Source organism: Dermacentor andersoni, chromosome 2, assembly GCF_023375885.2.
Source record: "Dermacentor andersoni chromosome 2, qqDerAnde1_hic_scaffold, whole genome shotgun sequence".
Classification (NCBI taxonomy): Eukaryota; Metazoa; Arthropoda; class Arachnida; order Ixodida; family Ixodidae; genus Dermacentor; species Dermacentor andersoni.
This window is the reverse complement of record NC_092815.1, coordinates 44,193,708-44,207,653: the sequence shown is the minus strand read 5'-3', so window position 1 is coordinate 44,207,653 and position 13,946 is coordinate 44,193,708. Positions and strand designations below refer to the sequence as shown.

The window sequence follows — 13,946 nt, the reverse complement described above, 5'->3', positions numbered from 1 at the left end:
CTGTAAGGTTTTTATTACACTCTTCTTTCTATGTTTTTCTATTGTTTAAGGGCTTCCTTTTCCTTCTTTCTCTCTCTCTCTTTGAAAGCCGCATATGTTTACAAACCAAACAATAATAAATAATTGTCTTTATAGTAACTGAACTTCCGAGTTTGCCAAAGTTACTCAGGGACAAGTTGAGCACGCATACACTATCACAGGCGCGTAGGCACCGTGTGACAGGCAGACAGCCGTGTTCCTTGGTTAGCTGCTCGGGGATCACTCGCGCCTTGTCGTTTTGATGACACGTGACCAGGTTGGCTGTAGAAAAAAGACAGCCTCAGACATTTTTAAATTTATTCCAGGGTCAAATGGGCGCACTTGTGAATAAATAAGCTTTCCTCAATAAGATGCAGAGCTTTTTTGGTATTTACTCAGTGGCCCGGCGTTCCAGTGCCGTTTCCCAACTAATATACGGTGCGACTCACTGATTCATTTACGACTGCGCAAATACTCCTATACGTGATTTTATTTCAATAATTAAGAACTTCGCTGACAACAAATGCCCATACAAGAATTATGTGCATCGCACTAAGCGAAACCAGCGAGCAATATTTCTATCTAACCGCCTCAGCTCACGCTCTTAGGATGTGTTACACGGTTGTAAGACAAGCGGGATTCTTGGCTCGGTGTTTCAGAAAGCAGTGTGGTTTCATCAAAGGCACGAGAAGCAGGACAACTGATGTCATGTGCTCTGTAATGATGACGATAATGGCAATGAGGAAGACAGCTGATCTCCAGTGCTTGTGATGAAACCACGAGGCGTTGACTGCCCTCGACACATTTCGGGGGGTAATGTGCCTTTCATGTCCTACCGTCATAAAAGAAATGCGACGGATTCTTCGACAGCATGCCCAAAGTAAATGCAGTGCGATAGCATCGCAACCAGAACAAACGCACAGAACAGTTTACCATGGTATGAACAGCGCTGTTAGCAAGAACCCCGCACCCTGGCTATCACAGAGCTGCGATGCTTAGTTGCCACCTGATTCAAAGATCTCTTACTATCGTGCTATTGGTGCACTGTTGCTGACTCTTTTTATGGAATACGATGGCCGTCACCTTAGGTACCGATTTATAAAGCTTTAGCGGAAAGTCCTTATTCAGTATGACTGGTATGATAGCCCGTTATGGACATTACTGGAGAATGCGAAAAGTTAACGCGGCGGCGTCTCAAGCAAGCAGCTATGTGTAAGCATGTTGAACTCGGCGGCTTAAACCTCGGCGAGGTTAAAGGTGATCATGATGCCACTTGATGATGATTGGTGAGAAAAATGACGTTGCATTACGTGTCTGTATGGCAGCGCGCGAAACTCCCGCACTTTCTGAGCTTCAGAAGATGCTGTTTAGGAGACGATGGATAAGGACTTGAATCTCAACAACAACAGGAGAAATGTTTGCCAGCAGCGGGGAAGCAGCAAGGTGGCACAAAATGCGAGAGGGCACGAACAGAAAGAGTAATTATGCATATTTCCCAAAACTGCGCTTCCCATTCAGGAGAGAAAAAGGCGTGCGCGCACTCTGGCGGAACGATATGCAAAGCTTCAAACCATTAACTGCCTTACTCTTCATAGAAAGCAAGGGCAGGCTGTTGAGAGCGTCGCTGCGACATTGTTTAAACCTTTGCCTTCCTCCTCGATAGAGAATCCTTGCCGAGAACAGGCATTGGAGTGCAATAGCAAGTACTCGGCTTGGCTCACGCGACACGAAAGACGTCTCAGACTAGAGGCGTCTATTTTTTTTTTCTGTTCCTCAGTAAGATGGCGCAACCTATTCTGGGGGATCGGCCTTGAATCGGCCAGTGCAAGGGCTAAACAGGAAAGTAATAATAATTTGGAGGAAAATAATCTGTCGCGAAATTAGTAACTGGAAATCGCGAAATGAAAAGTTAACTGATATAGTTATCAGGTTCACAGAAACTAAATATTAAGGTAAATAAATATGGGACTTAAGCTTTCTCCTTCTAGAAAAGAAATTCCTCAAGAGCCATTGCGAATATATTTACTCCAACCGGCACCGCAAGCAAGAATGCAAGACTTACTGGGCACGATATTGCGCCAGCTATCGTCTTACTGCTTCGCGTTACGAGAGAAACTGAAACATTATTTTTCTTCCTAATGTGCAGAATAGCAAGATCTTCAGAGTGTCCGAAGAAAGCCGACTGACAGGCTAACTGGCCTCATGCGATAAGTATTGTTCATAAATAAGCAGGACGGGATAAAAAGAGGACGTTGTTCTCAGAGTTTGTTTTTCTTTACCTCCGTACATTGACGCATTTGTCCCGGCACCATCCCCAACCCTGATTTATTATTTGGCGTACGCGAGTATATTTTGTCAGGTGGCCTCGCCATAATCGCTCGCTGTATTAGCAAAGATCCTGCGTCTCGGAGTACAATTAAGATGAAAGCGAAATCACAAACAAACGTTTGTCTTTCCTGCCTTTCTATAATCAAATTTATAGCTCAATCTCAAATGTACAGAGAGATTAGCACTGTTTCTTTCCTTTTATTAAGCGTTTGCTATTTACAGAACCGAGGAGGCCCACCTGCAACTGCAGTATGTTATGAACTTTTGCACGCGTAAGGAAGTTTCGCGCTACCTTCCCATGAATCTATGAGACACTTTGCAAAATATTTGAATTATCTGAGGCAGTGTGAGAAAATAAGAAAAACATAACTTAGAGTCCAGGTACCCCCGTACAGATGCACCATTCATAAGTTCTCCGAGACCTTCCTGCCATGATGGCTGCACAAGCAACAAAGTTGCGCCGCGTGATCGATGCGGGTCTTTTCTGGATGGAAAGGCATTCGACTGGAGCGCACAATGATGAATGAAAATATAATTTATAGATGTCTGTACCGCTAGGCAGCTCTTTCGAGAAAAGAAATAAAACGGAAATTTTTTATTTGTGAGCCTTTTGCGCGCGTTAACTCTTTTCCAACTAGTTTGCGGACATAGCGTTGGGTATGTTATTCCTCTGGAAATCTGCACAAACCCGGCATGGCGGAGTAATGGTTCTGGCGCTGCGCCGCTAAGCCCGAGGGCGTGGGAATCAAATCCCGGTCGCGGCAGCCGCATTTCGATGGGGGCGAAATGCAAACGCAGCCGTGTACCGCGCATCGGATGCACGTTAGAGAACACCAAATGGTCAAAATCATTCCCGAGTCTACCACTGCGGCGTGCCTCGTAATCGTATCGTAGTTTTGACACGAAACCCCCAATTTTCATTTTTTTTTTCAAAATTTATATAGAACGCAAAAGTGCGACCGCGCTTTCCGATCTGCATTGTCGCAGTACAGAGCAGCGGTGGAATTTACTTTCCGAGTATAGGCGACTGCCGACACTTATGCAGATTGAAACGACATATAGAGCACCAGAAAACAGGACGAAGTGGCAGACAAAGAGCATAACATGAACACGAAGCTGATAAGATATGGCAGGACAGGGATATCATAGCAGTGGAATGTCAGTATTGCAAGTAACAGCAGGGAGAAAAACTTGAGTTAGAGCCTTGTAGGCGAGAGATGCCGAATGCTAATCAGATCAAGCGAACCTCCGAGTAGTGAAAGCCCCTTGCAAATCGCGAGGATATAGGAGGGAGAGAGAGAGAGAGATGAAGAAAGGAGGAAAGACGGATACGGCCCGAGGAAAGGACAGGGGACGGTACAGGAAGTGATGTATCACGCGTCAGGAAAAAAGCCAGGCACTAATCTGGCGGCCAAAGGCTCGCACACCCGTTGGACATGATTGAGAGGCTGCTAAGAGGACGCCATGCTATAGCGAGCGGGCCTTTGCGCCGCTGCCCGAAGAACCTGATTCTACCCTGGCGTTACAGCAGCGGCAGAGCGCGCGGCTGCTTCCTGCCCAGCTAACTGGGCAACTCTCCGGTATTTATCGCACTCCATTCGTGAGAGCCTCTGCGTCGATGCTTTCGTCGAAGTATCGCCTTTTGCTTTTACTTATGCGTTATTTTTTTGTTGTCCTTCTGCAGTTGCTGTGGGTCGTTTTATGAGCACTTTCTGTTTAATCACTCCGACCGGATAGCCCCCTATATGCTGCTGTGTAAGGGTGATTCCTTATGAGAAAATGTACTGATATATGTCGTCGTTGTTTTCGCTATCTGTCTTCATTTCTTTTTCTTATTTTTTGGTATCACTTAGAGCATACAAGGGCTGATGTAGCTCAGCGGATATGGTGTGGTGTTGTGGAGCAAGAGGTCGCTAGTTCGATTCCCGGCTGAATTCCCAGCCCTCATTCCGATGTGGGCTGAGTGCAATCATGCTGGTGTAGCCTTCGATGCAAGTTAAGGAGCCCCGGATGAATAAAATTAATCCAGAGCCTTCCACTACAGCGTCCTTCATAAGTCGCTGCTCAGTTTAGGGACGTTGATTCACATAACTTAATTTGATCCCTTCGTGTAGAATACGCGTGCTCGACTGTGAGCCCACGCATATTAGTCTCAAACTCAATGCCTGTCTCGTGGCTTACAGCGCTCGAGAAGCAGCACTTACGAAGCTTGTCGTCTTCAAGAAGAGAGGCGATTTCAAGTCTGAGAACACTGAGTGAACAAAGCAGCCTGCAATTCAGCCAAGTTTCGAATTCTTGTATGGCTTCCTCTCCCTACCCTCTGTAATGTGGCGAGTGGGACGCTCTTGCTTTCGCCTGCAAGAGCACCTTTTACTCTGTTAAGGTATAGCGCGACAGAGGTGCACAACGAGGCTAGAAAATAGTGTCATTATCCTTTCTCTCTATGCACTTTCTCGCAACCTGATAAATCGTATAAGCAGGACGTAAGTAAAAACAAAAGGCCCTCTCCTTTGCGACCACGACATCTACCTTTCAGCAACCGTGGTATAACGTCGTGACGTGACGCAGACGTTTAATGCATGATGCTGCTGGCTGCAAGCCACGTTTATGTAGCACGGTCGTCGCTTCTCATGGAAGAATTTATTTAAAAACGTTCATTGGAAGCACAGTATAGAATAGTAAGTGAAGAAGAAACATCTAACGTTAATGCGAGCTGGTGATCTTTCACACGGAGCACAAACGCATTAAGCTGCAATGGAATCACGTGCACTTTATTTAGATTTGAACTGTCGGACAAATACTTTCCAAGCAAGGAATATAGGAAATTTTAATGGTGTTTTCATTTATGTGACCTATTTAGGTGTCTGTACGAGTTTTCTTTTTTGCTTTTTTGTATTACTTTGGTAATTGTGTTGTATATTTACGCTTGTTTTTCGTTTTCATTAATATGTGCTCATAATACGTGGAAAGAAAAAGGCGGCGGCCGCGCATAGACGCGAACGTCACCTAGCAATAATATATGCGTAGATCAGCTAAAGTGTTCCCCGCGTCTCGAAACTGACCTGCTGCTGCCTTAATACAAACATCGATGAAACTAAACGTACATCGCTCAGGCGTAACACCTAGCTTCTTTTGTTATTGTCGTTGTTTGTTAGACTCTATCCATGTTGCGACACATCCTAGTCATCAGCCGAATGTAATACAAGCGTCCAGCTACATCTCTGCCCATTTCCCGTATACCTATGCTCGTAACCCCTGAAAGCTTCGAACCAACGAGGTTTCTTCGCGCTCTCTGCCTCCGCGCCGAGAATACCTTGTCGACTCTCCCGTCCCCAAACATGTTGCAAAACAGCAATAACCGATGTGAAACGACGAAAGTAGTTCCGCAACGTTTGACAACTGCGGCTCCTCTGATTCTCGGCCGTTTCCTTACAAGAATCAAAGAGAAAGTAGTCGCGCACCAAAATCGATCAATAAAGGAGGGAGAGAAAGAAAAGCAGGAACGGAGAAGGCGTCGCGCGAACGTGTGAAAAGCTCCTTGACGCTTCCGGCCACGTGGAAACTGCTCAGGCGCGTTTATTTCGCTCCGCCTCTCGCTCCACCTGGAACGGCGCCAAATCCTTTCCGCTGGTCCTCCTCGAACCGTTCCGCGGAACGCGCTCGGTGGCTGCCAAATAGTGGCTTGACGGCGGTTACTGGCGAGTTTGCGCCGGCGTCATTGATTACGAAGCGGTGAAATTTCGGTGAAATTTTTGACAAGTGCAGTCCAAGACTACACTTGTCAGCATATGATCCTAACGCGCGGAGGAGAGTCCGACTCGAAACGCAAGCACTCCTCTCCAAACTACTACGCGTATAAAAGCTATCTACTCCATCTCACAAACTCTGCACGGTGCAGCAAAAGCCATGGGCCGCGCCAGCCTGCTAGAAAAGAAAAACAGAACGAGGTGCCCTCTGCCGTGCGCCTCTGATCACCCTTTGCGCGACACCGACTGATTGGAAGCTTCACGGAAGGATAAGTAACTCACAATGGACGAGCTCCACTCCCTTCTATGAGAGGGGCAGCCGCCTTTCGTTAGCGATTGGGTGGCATAAGCCATAGCCTTCGCTGCGCAGCCCATAGTTGGTAAGATGGAGTAAGCTGTGAAGGCACTTCGCCTAAAAGTGCTCACGATCAGTTTTCTTTGTATCGCAAGTGAAACAACGGATATAGAGTGGTATGCACACCATATTTTTCGGCCCGTTGCTTTCGCGGCGCTGCGCGTACAAATACTGGCTGTAAATCGCTCTGCAGTATGTGGCCGCGCCAGTTTGCTAGTATTTATACAGTTCGGTATTAACACTGCGGGGCTATAATATGCTGTAATGAGCCCTGCAGATGGTGAGAAGGAAATGATGACCAAATACTCGGTTTATTATCTTCGCTAAAGTAAGGCAGTTTCTTCTCATTTCTTTATTAACAGACTCCACATTATTCGGCAACTGCCCTGAAACCATGAGTATACTGTTATGGTGCCGTTGTTCGGACACGCAATATTTTCACTCCATTGCCTATAACAATTTTTTCGTCAATTGCGTGGCGATATTTTTTCCTTTGTCGTCGAGATCACAGCTACACTTACCGAAATAAACTTAAATCAGTCTCATTGTTATGTCAACATGGTGACCACATCTCATACAATTACACTATACGACAACACAAATTTGCGCAAATCCTCAAAAATTGTTTCCGTTTGCAATGCACAACGCTACCCTTTCAACCTCCCATTATGAGCACATGTGAAAACACTCACCTCCGTTAACTTCACATGTGAGCGTCAGCGATTCGCCTTCTCGATAAGGACCGGCCACCTTGTTCACTTTGTTGCCAAATTTGTCTCTGATGACAGGTGTCTCCGGGGGAACTGCAAAGCAGATGTAGCAGATGGCACGTTAGAAAGTATAAGAGGCAAGGAAAGGATCAAATATGTAGAAACAAATTATTATTATTATTATTATTATTATTATTATTATTATTATTATTATTATTATTATTATTATTATTATTATCATCATTATTATTATTTTACTTGATGTAGACACCACACAGGGAGAAAAAGACGTACAAGGAGATAAAGAAAGGAATACTATCGCAGAGTATGATCATTACAGCTGATAGTCTAGTTGACACGGTCAAGAATAGTGCCAACACAGCTATACGGCTACTGTAAAACGTGCTATTTCACATCGCGTTAAAGCACGAACTTTCGGCAAACAACAGATTATTAAACGTAGTTCGAGCAAGATCAGTTTGCTGTAACTTGCTCGGCAGCACACAGCGAGAACTGTTGATAGTCGGACATTCTAACGGAAATTGCTCAAGCGTTTTATGTCCACAAGCCGGTCACGATGGGCTCGGCGCACATCCTTGTCGGTGAAATAGATGTGCTACAAACAGCGAAGCATTCATCGCTTGTTTGCCGCCGAGAGAGATCGAGGGAGGCGGAGGTAAAGCTCACGCTATATCGACGTCGTGCATATGGGAAGTGCATGATCCTCAGAGGGCTATTGGCCACTCGCGTAGATAAAGTCGGCCTTATCGCGTTATGCTGCACGTTAGGTCAGCATTGCTTGCATGTGCCGCATTTTCTACGAGTGACTGCATAAGACAATACCGTAGTAACTTTCATTACTGCTTGCATTACTGAGAATAATCGATCAAGATTATTAAACGCAGATTTATTGATCGTTCGTCCCGAGTACCCAACGTTGCGGACGGGGTATCACCCAGTGTTCCTCGACGTGATTTCTATCACTGCGGCTGTGCTTACAGTAACACTAAACATTAAATTACTTACGAAGGGCGGGAGATAGAACTTTGACATATAGAAAGGCAGAGAAATTGGTTGCCGGTGTTAAGGCGTCTTGCAATCATAACGGCCTGTTTAAACCACGCCTTGCGCATCCGTTAGAGATATCCTAATTGCTAATGCTGGCGTATAAGATACGTATGTATAGATAAGCCGGGTGTCGATACTTTCGATTCCGTTGAACCAGCGAAGCAAATATCTAATGCGTCCAGGTTAGATTGGACATCACGGTAAACCGTTTGTTCTTAGTTTGGTCGGTTGACCTAATGCTATGGAAGCATCAGTTCTTAGGCGTCACTGCTCTTTCACCACAACTAGCAGCCAACACGATAATAGCGCATTTCGTTCGGCTAGTTGATGGGTCATTGTAAATACATAAAATGCTACTATACGAGGACACAGGCGAGGATGAACGCCACGTCTCGTCTCATTCTCGCGTGTCTTCGCTTTCTCGCTCTGTACACACTTACTATTCAGTGTTAATATCATTCCGCACCAATTCCACCTAATAAGCGCTACAGTTTTGCAAATGTGTTCGACTTAGTGCAACCTATCTAGAACGAGATAGAATTTTTATGCAGTAGCAGTGGCAATAAGTCTTACAGAATGATAACCGGACGTCCAAGGACATCTGTTCAACATAGGCTCAACTTAGTGAGGCGAAAATTTTTTGCAAATATGTCCCGTTTACTAAGCTAAGTTGAAGCTATATTGTTAGCCCTGTAGAAGCTGCAGAGCAAACTGAGCAAGATTGAGCTCCACTGCCGTTAGCGAGCCGACAGAAAAGCGAAGTTTTCCTGTGGGAACATGCTCTTGAGATGGCTTCGAGAAGGAATAGATACAGCTAGCATTTTAGAAACGCTTTCTAAACTTTATCAAAAATCGTATTGGATCTGTCTGGTCAGAGATGTCCCTAAAACGTAGAAAGGGGTCATAAATCTGCGTAGTCCACTGTAACCTTTTCAATGATTTGTTTAAAATATGTGCATATATATATATATATATATACCGTAGTGTTATTTCAGTACGTTCAAGTTGAATAAACACCAACATTTTTTCTCGCAACCAGTTTTTGTACCTGTATCATTTACGATCTAGAACAAGATTAAGAGTACTAATTGCCCGAAGATTTTAAAAAATGTTAAACGTTTACTTACGCTTCGTGGGGACACCGAGACAACAGAATAAATACGAGGAAGCTGACAACATGATTAGGCATTTCGCGTGAAAATAAACAAAAATAGTTGAGTCACTTCGTTGCGAAAGTGCCATTCATACACGAACCTTATAATTTTTGTAAAAGAACGTCTTCTTGGGCAAGAATGTGTTTAGGCTTGCTGTACACTCTTCTTTTGGCGCGATGTTTAGAACGTGAAAGAAGGACTTTAATTATATTTCTTATGACTTCACTATCTCTCCTCTCTCGTTTTTTTTTTTTTCGCGTTCTAAAGAACCTACCAAAACACAAAACAAGAATTAAAATTCTTGGCCATGGGCCTACACTGACATCTCCGCAAGCCGCTATAAAGGTGCTGCGTCGTTTCCTAAAGGATGTCGGATTGGCGCGACAAATTGTGGCAGTGCGACACGGTGCACCGTGTAACGTACGTCTCAGTGGGACTTTGGCGCTGTATGGATACGTGGCGCCTTCACAGACTGTATGACAGCGCCCGCACGGACACATTTAAGTTGTTGCTTTTTCGCCTTCGTCTTCGCTCACCTTTCGTACTCTTTTTCTCCTTTCCCAGTACAGCGTAGCCAATCGGAGATATCATCTGGCACTGTGTCTTTCATTTTCTTTTACCTCTCTTTCTCTCTCTGTACATGGCGTGTCGCCCAGCTGCAATTAAATGTAGAATATCTAGAAAATATTCACAGTTTTTTGTTTCGCATTTCCTTTTAATGGCGCCCCCGCAGACACTTAAAGGAGGTAATCTAAGTTGAGCGAGTCCGTTATAGAGGAGCCATCAGACGGGAATCGCTAACATCTACCACATGCTGTCTCGCAGGACAATTACCAAATGTTTGCACTCGTTCCAAAACGCTCCCCTTAAGCTGGCGGGTAGGCGTGTAGAGCGAACTGCGTCGTGACAGCAGCGAATGCTCGTGATACCTACCTATGCATATACTGTCGAAACCAGATCGATCATCGATCTGGTTTGTGGATGGAATTGTGGATCTGGTTTGTGATGTGGATGGAAACCACATCGGGCCTTCCGGATGTGGGCAAAAAAAAAAAAAGAAATATGCTTGCCAAAAGAAGACGCAGGAAACGAGCTAACAATAGTCCAGATGCGCCGGTATAGGCAGCAGTACTGCGCGGAGATATTCCATCTCGCACTGCACTATATATGCCCATTAAGACCCTTTTATCGGCAGTCCGAACTAGCACGCCCTGACGGTTGCTTCACGGCGGCACATTAGACTATTACCAGGCCAAGTCACGTCAGTTTCTTTCTTTCTTTCTTTCTTTCTTTCTTTCTTTCTTTCTTTCTTTCTTTCTTTCTTTCTTTCTTTCTTTCATGGCAGCGTCCTGTACGTTTTTATGATTGACCCGCAATTTCTTCGGATGTCTTTGTTTTCTGATTGAGTCCCCAAAGGGAACACGTACCCCGGATTCAACGGCGGCAGAAAGAAACATTAGCGTGGAGACCACTTGAAAACCATACGGTGAGCGGCGTGGGCTGAAGAACGCGTGCGAGGCGAAGACTCCGCGATAAGAAGCCGTCGCAATATAGGCCGCTTGACTAAGCGGAGTCGCCGCCTGGCCGACACTGCTTCAACCATTCATTGTGCAGATGGTGTGCCGCATTATCTGCCAGCTATCACGTGTTTCCGTGCGCGCTTACGAAGTGCATATTCCCTAAACACTGTTTGGCCGGCGGTTGCAGCGCAGTCGTAAGTGCTGGTTCGCATTTTTCTGACGATGTACAGACGCATTTGCCCTTCCACTGTAGTTGTTGGGCTGTGATGAATTCGTGCCAGGTGATTGCGCGTGTTGAGCGCCCGATGTGTGATCTTAGCACCCTCCGTTTGGCGATGCCATTTAAATTTTGTCTCCGCTTAACGTTTGGAGCTCATCAGAAAACGAATTCAAATCATTACAAGGAAATGAAATGGTCGCAGCGAGAGGTGAGTGCTGCGGCTTAACGGCTTTGTGTTCCGTGCTGGCAATTACGCAATCTTTGTGACAGCACAAAACATGAAGTGACATGAGTATCACCTAACGGTAGAAAAAAAGGTATCTTAAGGTATCTAAGTACTCAAATTGTCCCGTGGGGTACACTTGATCTTCGGCGTATATTCACGTGACTGTCGCTTAGTGGTTTCACCGACAAACTTATCTGCGTCTGAGGCTCCGTTTTATTTCCTGGCGATGAACCCAGTACGAATAAAAAAAAATTACTTTGGAAGTGAATTGCGGCACTTTGCTACTTTAATCTTCTGTTATAGAAACAAAGTGAAATTAGAGCATTACATTAGGCACATGTGCGATATGCCCGTTACACTGATTTGCCGGTGATTACGAGCGTACACATTTGGTGTAACGTTCTTAGCTTGATGAAAAGTAGCGGCGACCCTTTACCTAAATAAAGGACAGAAAATAATTTTTTCGACCTTAATTTCTCGCCCTTTTCGCCCTCAAATAAAAAAAAACACAAAGAACTTCGAACTTTTTTGTGGCACTGTCGTTCTCGTGACCATGGCAACACAGAAATTGTGCTTAAGTGTGATGTTTCTACCGCCACTGCGATAGAAATAACTGCAGTGAAGCAATGCAGAAATCGTGCTAGCGACGCACAGCACCCCGTCACATCGCTTGTTTCCTGATCATAGTAGTCGCGTAGGACTTCACAAGAAAAAAAAAAATTCCGTACAATTGAAAAAGTAAAGTGCTCATTAAAAGTTAAGACGTTATCAGGCTTTCTTTAAAAAGAAACAATGCAAAGTTAGCAGAAAATCTTGCCTTAGTTCCATTGCGCAACAGGAACGCCAAGAGAGTGGAACGCAATCATAACAAAGAGAAAAGCACCAAAGAAGTGTCGAAGCAGACTGTGTCTGAGAGTCAGTCCTCCGTCGAATGACAGTTTGCGCTTCTTTCATGCAAACTAAGACTGCGCGGCGCGTTTCGTGGAAAAGAAAATGTTGAACTGGAGGGCATTACACTACCAGGTCATTGCAGCCAGTGTGTTTTCTTAGCGCACAATCGGCTGAAATCGCCGGCAGCGAAGCGCCGCAGTGCGTATTTCTATGCGCTCCGCCGACTGCACATCGGCAATAACGTGGTGAAGGTGCTGCCACCTACAGCTCGATCTCGCGGTGAAACTCTCGCTTTACCCACTTTAGCAGGGCGTTCAAAGTGTTGGCGGTATTAGTGCAGCCTCGTTTTAATGCGAAACATTCATGCCCCAGTCAACTTAGTTTTTTTTAAAGCTTTTCTTTGCGAAGCTCGTCTTGTTTCGTGACCGCGGGAGCTGCGACCGGGCTGTTTGTCCCTTTCCATATGAGACCAACCAATCACAGCTCAGCACGCACGACGCGCGCGCCACTGGGTTCGTTGCAGCACCACCAGGGGCCGTATAATGTAAAACGATTCCACTATGTTTTTATTCCAATCTCCTGACGTCAAATTTGCGTAACCGCTGACGGAAGCACCGGGCGGTCACCCGCAGGGTTGTCTGAACAGACCAATCAAACGCCCTCCTCGTTCATAGGAGGTCACTTTTGTTTGCTTGAAAAACGAATAACATTGCCTACACTGCGCGGCTTATCTTATCTAATTGGTTGACAAGAGTCGAGGAGCACGCTCAAGTGGAGAGAGCTTCAGTGGGGCTGACCCAGTGCAGTGAAAGTGAATAATGGGATGAAGAGGATGGTGCCGGCGTCTGCGATTGGTCCGCTTTCCCTTACTTAGCTTGCGGTGGCTGGTCGCAAATCGCGGCGGCATGCAACGCAAGCTTAAGAATGACGCTAAAACGGATCCTCAGCAAAGAAGAGTTAGCAGAATGAGGTCGTAAACGTGCCGAAAGTGCTCGAAAACGTTACACGGCCACGCGAAAAGTTTTATTATACGCAAATAAACCTATGCTCTCCGGAAGATGCGAGTACCCAGCGCCTGAGCGATCGACGACAGCCATCTTTTATTCCTTTCGGAACGGGGCATCCTGCGTCTATTCAGAAGAAAATTCAGTTTTATTCGGCATACTAATGTATATTTAATGCGTACACGTCACTTTGACGCGGTGAGTTGTTGCGGTTTTGTGATGTCGCGTGACAGGCAGGTGAAGTGGGTGCAGCCCGAAAAATTTTGACCAATAACCGGGGGTTAATGGCGAAAAGGTGTCGAATCAGAAATAACAATTTTTTTCTTTTTTTGGTCAGATCATGCATAATAAGTGTGTACACGTCATATCAAATGGGGAGCCATCGCGGTTTTCGTCCCGTCGCGTGACAGACAGGTGAAGGGGGGGTGGTCCAAAAAAGCTTTTGCCCAATCGCCGAGGGCTGATCACAGAATTGGAATAGAAAAGTTTGGAATAGTTTTACGTTATAGCACCACCAGATGGCGCTCTCCTCCGCGCGTCCGCGGCGCCGGCCGTGCGGGTGAAAGACAAAAGTCGCAGGCCTGTGCGGCAGACGCAGCACTGTCGCAGTGCAAGCTGGAGGAGTGCCTCCATAGGAGTTCCACTATCAGCAGCACGCACAAGAGGTTTCGTGCCTTGCGAGGAGGCGCCGACCGTGTAACGAAGA

The 13,946-nt window shown here is 45.7% G+C and overlaps 1 protein-coding gene across 1 annotated transcript in view; it reads right to left on the bottom strand.

Annotated features, from left to right (window-relative positions):
* LOC126542374 (roundabout homolog 3-like) overlaps window positions 1–13,946 on the bottom strand; it is a 261,562-nt gene that overhangs the window by 53,395 nt on the left and 194,221 nt on the right. The window contains exon 3 of the mRNA XM_050189427.3: window positions 7,140–7,250. Within this exon, the coding sequence (XP_050045384.1) occupies window positions 7,140–7,250 (111 nt within the window). The remainder of the gene's footprint in view (window positions 1–7,139; window positions 7,251–13,946) is intronic.